At 43.5% G+C, this 7075-nt stretch overlaps 1 protein-coding gene and 1 non-coding gene across 10 annotated transcripts in view; both read left to right on the top strand.

Moving 5' to 3' along the window:
- LOC123643673 (collagen alpha-1(I) chain-like) overlaps window positions 1–7075 on the top strand; it is a 29509-nt gene that overhangs the window by 398 nt on the left and 22036 nt on the right. For 3 of the 9 annotated variants that reach the window (XR_006736869.1, XR_006736868.1, XR_006736870.1), the window contains exons 1-4: window positions 1–790; window positions 1614–1767; window positions 2239–2446; window positions 4241–4354. The exon at window positions 1–790 is cut by the window's left edge and continues 398 nt beyond it. Coding sequence is in view for 3 of the 9 variants with exons in the window: in XM_045559319.1 (XP_045415275.1) it covers window positions 1–790; window positions 1614–1767; window positions 2239–2446; window positions 2582–2597 (1168 nt within the window). In the remaining 6 variants the exon portion in view is untranslated. The other 6 variants (XR_006736871.1, XM_045559319.1, XR_006736873.1 and 3 more) reach the window with 6 other exon arrangements.
- Window positions 3733–3839, top strand: LOC123644186. Its single transcript, XR_006737013.1, has one exon. It is a non-coding gene; the product is annotated as a U6 spliceosomal RNA (small nuclear RNA).

Raw genomic sequence — 7075 nt, 5'->3', positions numbered from 1 at the left:
GGACCCCGAGGGGCGCGCCGCGAGGGGCGCGCCGCGTGGCACGAGGGAGAGAGGGGGTCGCGAGGAGGGGCCCGCGGGCGGCCCCCTTTTCCCCCTCTGCCTCCCGATGAGACTAGACCCTCCCTCCCCAAAAACCGCCCTTCTCTCCCAGGCACCTCGGCGGCTCCTGGGCCGGGCAGGGATGGCCGAGACACGGCATCACCCCAACCTAGCCCCGCGCCCGGGCTCGGGACACGCAGCGTGGCGGTGGGCCGCGGCGACCCCAGGGACAGGCGCGCGACGGCGGACGACGCAGCAGCATGCAGTGGGTCACGGCCGGGACACGCATCCCCGGGGCGCGGCCCCGAAAGGGCAACACGGCGACGCTGGGGAAAAGGGGAAGAAGAGGAGAGGGTGGGGAGAGGGGGAGCTGGGCCTGACCGCCGGCCGCCGGTGGCGGGCGGCGAACGACGGCGACCCAGACGCCACACCCTCACGCACCCAAACCTTGTCCCCAACCCCCGGCGCCCACCGGCCCAGACGCGCCGACAGGCGCGACTGGCGCCGGAACCCAGTCGGGCCCTCCCGGGCGAACCCCGAGAGGGGGGAAGGCCTGGCCACGCGCGGCAGGAGGCATGTCCCAAGAGGATGGCACCGTGGTGGCCACGGGAGAAACCTCGGCGTGAGGAAGTCCTCCTGGTCTCTCTCCCTGGTCGTGAGCGCGGTGCGACCCCACCACGCCCCCCACCCCACGCGCCAGGGACCGGCCTTCGTGGGGGGATCGGGCGGAAGAAGAGGGGCCACTGCCAAGGTCTGCACTTAGGGGGAGGGAGGGCCCCCTCAGCGGGGCCCTGCGAGAGAAACCCCCAGCCCCAGGGACCCCGTAGAAGCTCCGAGGCACACCCCGGGGCGGGGGTGGGGGGGGCGATTGATCGTCAAGCGACCCTCAGACAGGCGTAGCCCTGGGAGGAACCCGGGCCGCAAGTGCATTCAAAGTGTCCATGATGTCAACAGAAAAAAAGACAAACTCTGTAAAATAATTTTAAAGAGATTTATTCTGAGCCAAATTTGAGGACCATGACCTGGAGCCACGCCCAAGAGGCCTTGAGCAAGTGGACTGGCTGTGGCCTGGGCTAGTTTGGTTGTATACATTTCAGGAGACAGGGGTTACAGGTAAAGTCATAAATCAATACATGAGAATCATACATTGGTTTGGCCCGAAAAGGTGGGCTATCTCCAAGCGGGGGTTACAGGTTATAGGTGGGTTTAAAGTTCTTTGACTTGTAATTGGTTAAAGACATGAAACTTTGTCTAAGGGCTTGGAATGTTTTAACATAGTTGCTGTTTATCAGAGATGAGCCACCGGACATATATTTGTTGTATAAATTGAGGACCTGCAGGTTGTCTCACATACCCTTAGGCCTGTTAATGAGTTACAAAGGAGGAGGCCAAGAAGGCAGGGGGGGCATGATGAAGCATGTTTGACCTCCCTCCTCCTGGCAGGCAATTTAGTTTTAGGATGTTCCTTTGGCCAGGAGGGGGTCCATTCAGTCAGCTGGTGTGAGGTGAGCCTTAAAATTTTATTTTAGTTCACAATGATCAATGTGTCCTGCAATTCACATTAATTCTCGCAGCACCAGCCGAGTGATCCACCGCTAAGAGTCCTAGGAGGTTTGATGGGCGAGGGCCACCGTGGAGGGAGGCCCTCCTGGCACGACACCTTCCCCCCCCAAAGGAGGAGGGAATTGCCTCAGGCCGGCCAGCCAAGACAAGACCAGACTCCGAAAGGTCAGAAGTTCTCACACAGGCGCGGGGGTGGGGTGCGGGGGTGGTTTCCTGCTCCTCCCGCTCCGCATGCTGCAATGGGCTCCGCGGGGGAGCGGGGGGCGGGGGGCGAGGGGGCGCCCCGGCCAGGGGGTGGAGTCGGGGTGACTTGGGGGGGACGAGGGGGGGTGACGAGGAGGAGGGCCTGGGGCCTGCGGGGGCAAGGCCAGGCCATCCCGACCTCCACCCTCCCCCCAAACAACGCCGGGTCCACCGCCCCCGACACACGGGGCAGACGGGCGACCCCCAAACCTCTGCGCCCGAACGCGCTAGGTACCTGGACAGCGGGGGCGGACGGGGAGGGAAGACGGTGGCGCCCACCCTCACCACCAACCACCACCACCGCCACCACATTGCCGGTTCTGGTCGCGGCCGCTCGGGGTTCACATGTCCCGCGGCGTTACCGAGGCCGTGACGGGTCACCCACCCCCGCAGCCACCACAAGAACAGACGACAGACGACCGCCGGGGGCGGGGTGGGGTGCGGAACACGTCCCGGGCTGGCGGCGGGAGACGACGGGATGCGGCGGGACCCGGGTGGCCCGGAGTCCCCGCCCCCGCCGCGGTGAACTCCGGCAAACTCCACAGCGGTGGGACCGCCGCGCCTCACCGCGCATCCCGAGAGACAAACCAGGGAAATTAAAGTACGGATGATCATGGGATATTTTTTGCATAGTGGGAGCATTTGATTTTTTTTTATGCTAGTTTAGTTTTAGTGAGTTCTGGGTTTATTGGGATTTGTTTAATTGCTAGCTTATAATCATATGCTTTTCTTGCAGAGAATTACTATTTTGATTGTGAAGAATTTCAGAAAGAATGTTAAGTTTACAAACAAAAAGAAATAACTTGAGACAAATTCCAAGTGTCTGACAAAATAAATTCATACGTGGAAAATTGAGATTTAATAATTTGGGGCATTAGGTGCCCAGAAGAATAAATAATGCAGGCATAATCTACTAGTTATTGTTGGTGCCACTGTTCAATAAATGCCTCCAAATCTATAGGATGCCTAGAGTAGAACTTGGACTTGTTCTATACCCTCGTATTTGTTATGGGAAACATTATAAATATGTTTATATTGATTAATACTAATTATTGAGCACAGAATAATAGCAAAGTTGAACACACTGTGTGGGCTTCCTTTTTCTCATATTCACATTAATGCTGCCTAACCTTGCCCACTGATTTGCAATTATTGGTCAATTGTAGACTTACTGTAAATCCACCTCCAGAATTTTCTTACATTTTTCTCTATAATGTTAGGGTTCATTGTCACTTATTCCCATTTATTCTTTCTGTTCTCTGAAAAGACAGGGATAAAAATCAGGTACCTTATTTTTGCTGGCCAGGAAATTCTGTTTTGGTGTCTCATTGTTTGAACAAACTCAACTTATTTGTTAAAGCATTTTTTTAATATACTGCAAAAAAGAGAAAGGCATGGCTTGATGTGAGTCATATTGATACAGTAAATGTCCTACTAGACATGTGACAGTCTATTAATAGTTTACAAATGAATACAAATAATATGAAATAGACCGTACACATATTGGTTGTTTGAGCTATTTTTTATACTGAACGAAAGTGTTATATAGAAGTTTGGAAAAGTCAGTATTGTACTTAGAATTCAGTAGAACTCTGTTTTGTTTATTTTAGCAGTAAAAGCAAATTGCAAAATAAAGGAAAAAAACTGCAGTCATGCACTAATCCACTTGCCATCTAAAGTTATGCATGTGTATATACACAGATATACAAATCAGTCATCTATGTGAAATAACTAATGATTTTCTCCTGCTTAAAAACTAAAATCTTATTAAAGTTATAGGATATTAGAGCTAGAAGGAACCTTAAACATTGCATTATCCAAGCCTGTCTTTTTATTGCCAAGGTCATAGAGTGAAAGTGATTCAAACTAGAATCAATTTGTCTTCCAGTGCTCACTTCGGCAGCACATACACTAAAATTGGAACGATACAGAGAAGATTAGCATGGCCCCTGCGCAAGGATGACAAGCAAATTCGTGAAGCATTCCATTTAAAAAAAAAAATTTGTCTTCCAAGTACAGTTTCCTTTTTACTAAAATACTTTGTCCCTTATATCTAGAAAAAACAGAAAGAATATAATAAAAGCACATTTCTAAAATCCCCAAATCATTTTAAGGGGTAATGTCTTCTCCCACCTTCATGTTGCAGAAGCTCTTTGTTTTTTGAACCCGAACGTATTAGAGGCCTTGCTAGCAGCTCTTGCACTGAATCATCCAATAGAAAAATATTTCTCCATTTAGTCTCTGATAGCCTAGAATGAGGTTATAAACTAAAATTCACTTGATGAAAGTGACACTTATTTGTGTAATATTTTTAGTATATAGTAATATGTTTGCATTTAATTTACAGGAGCTTGGTTAGAATAAAAAGGTCTTTATTTTCTCTTTCTATTCCTAGAATGGAAACTATTATATTAATACAAATTGCTGAATCGTATAGTAAAGGAAAGTAAATGATGAACAAGCTTGGGCTCCAATCATCCAAAAATATTATGCTTAACACAAGACCGATGTAAGTCCATAAAACTTTTAAATTCTTCTATGATATATTTTAAAGTTGAGAAACTTCCCTTACTGTCAGATGAACTCTGTTTTCAGTCATTCAATGATTCATTGTTCCCTCATTCGTTAGTTTACTTAACACATGTTTTTGAGAGCCTTCTATGTTCCTGACATATTTCTAGGCTACTTTACCTAGTGGATAAAATAAGTGAAATCTCTCTCTTAGAGGGTTCTGTTTCTAAGTCTTTGAGACTCAAACCTATATAGTCTATATAAACCGAACAAGATCTAAATAAATATGCAAGCAAAGCATGTCATTCTTCAGTTCACCTCATTTTTCCAAAGAGTTATTCCCATTTGGTGTAGATAGGGAGTTAGATGAGTGTGATTTAAAAGTCAAGGCACAGTTGAGGGAACATCGAGTGGAACAACTAGAAATGCAGGCTGGGGCACCAGTTTTCCTGGATTCAAATTCCAGGCTGGCCATTCCCTACATGTGTGACCTTGGTCAAGTTACTTCTTCATTCTTGGATGCTGATATGAAGGTTAAGAAAATACATTGAATTAATTCATGTAAAAATAATTAGAGAAAAACCTGCCACATGTTAAATGTTATTGCTCATGTAAATTGCTTTAGGAAAATGGAATTCTAATTACAGTTACAACTTAGGCAGAGCAAAAGATGAGCCTCAACAAGAAAGAAGAGACCAGATGACTTAGTATCCAATCATAAGGTTATTTGACTATTAGACATAAATGATAAAAACCTATGAAGCACTTTACCTTGTATCATATTATAGACAAAAATTAAATGTTAGATGTATTATAGTTGTATGAAAATTGTTTTTTATAATAGAATGTAGAAGATTTTATGCAGATAAACTAGTTAAGAGAAATTTTAATGGTCTAAGATGGAATGGATGTGATTTTATATGATGATAATAAAATTATAATCAAGAAAAACTATATTTTTTGAGCCTAGGAACATATTAAAACCTTATCATGTATTAAGTCATTGAATCTGCTGTATGAGGTGTAGATTATATTTATTTTTCTTTACAAAATAAGAAAGTACAGCTTGGAGATAAGTAGGAGTTTGTCTCATCACACAGTCTCTAAGTAGTACTTCTCAGTTTTATACTCAAGTTTATTTGAATTGCTAATTTGCTTTATTATATCATAGTCCTTATGATTATTAATTTCTATAAAATAAATGCAGTAGATGTTTATTGGGTTTATTTATTATATGTGCAGATAAGAATGAAGACATATTCAAAGATGAATTATGTCCCTCCAGTTAATGGTAGCAGGATTAGAGGACAAGAATAGACTGAAGTACTCCAATATTGAAGGAGATGATTTGTTCATATTGGCATATGGTAATTCTTAGTTATCTGTGAACTATCTAGAGGAAAATGTGCAGAATCCAGTCGAATACACATGTATGAAGCCCCAGGTGAGAGCAAGGAATAGAGATTTTCAGTTTAAGATGCAAACAGAATAAAAGCAGAAAAGAAAATGAAAATAAATAGTCAAAGAGGCACTATCAGGGCAAAGATAATCAGGGAAAAGAAAGGGAATAAAGCCCTACAAGGAGCTAAAGCTCAGCGGTGTTGATTGGAATGTAAAGTGATACATTTATTTAAGGATGGACCTACTTTTTGTTAAACTTAGTACCCAAAGGCTTTTAATTTTCTCAGAGATAATATTTTGGATTCAGGCATGGAATAAGAAACTAGATTGTTAGATTTTAAAATGTCAGTAGTAAAAGAGATGCAGAGAAATGGACTCAGAAAATGTAGAATAAATTTTCAGTAATTTTGAATGAGAAGTGAAAGAGAAAGACAGTTTGAGGGTTAGTATCATAAATAGGGACATTTGTTCCATTTTGATGTTGTTATTGAAATGGATACACCCATAACAAATTGAAGAGGATGAGTAATAGATATACAACTCTTTTCATGGAGCAATGTTGACAAGGAGATGTATAATAAAATTATCAAAAGCATTGGTATCCTGGAATAGGCCAATAGACAAAGGGACAATATCCCACCGCAGGTAAGTTTGTTACTTCTGGATATATTATCTTCCAATGATTAAGATAATTACAATTTCATAGATAAAATTCAATCCCCACTAGGCTGTAAATTTTGGGTTCTCATTCTCCTTCCTTTGGTGACATCAGATTTCTTGCCTAGAGCCTTACTTGTGTATTTAAATTTCATTTGGCATGTGAGAAAATAATGTCCCATATAACCATGAGTTCTTCCACTTTAATATTATCTGTTATCTGAATTTATCCTGATTCTTTTTCCCCATTACAAACGTATTACTCAACGTCCTAAATTAAAGTATGAAAATTATTTATTTTTAGGCAGTTTAAAGATGATGGGGATAGGCACTGAATGCATTCTAACTGCAGTAATTTTTGGTAAACAAAATTGTTCAGTATTCTTTCTATCTCTCTGTCTCTGCCTCTATCTTTCTCTCCGACTCTTCATTAACTTTCCCTCTATCTGACTTTTTATCTGACTTTTAATTTAAGAAAACAAATAATTAAAGGGCAATTAATTTTAGAAGACAAACCATATGACAATCCTTGGAAAGTCCTAGGGATCAGTCTTAGGACCTCTTCCTTGCTCTATCGATCTTCACTTTAATTAAGGAATTGGGGAGCTGTTTTAACATGTGAATCCTGATTTCTCAGAAATATCACAAAGAAGATCTTGGA

Source organism: Lemur catta, chromosome 8 (genome assembly GCF_020740605.2).
Source record: "Lemur catta isolate mLemCat1 chromosome 8, mLemCat1.pri, whole genome shotgun sequence".
Taxonomy (NCBI): Eukaryota; Metazoa; Chordata; class Mammalia; order Primates; family Lemuridae; genus Lemur; species Lemur catta.
Note: the sequence above shows the minus strand (reverse complement) of the source record. Positions and strands in the feature narration are given on the sequence as shown.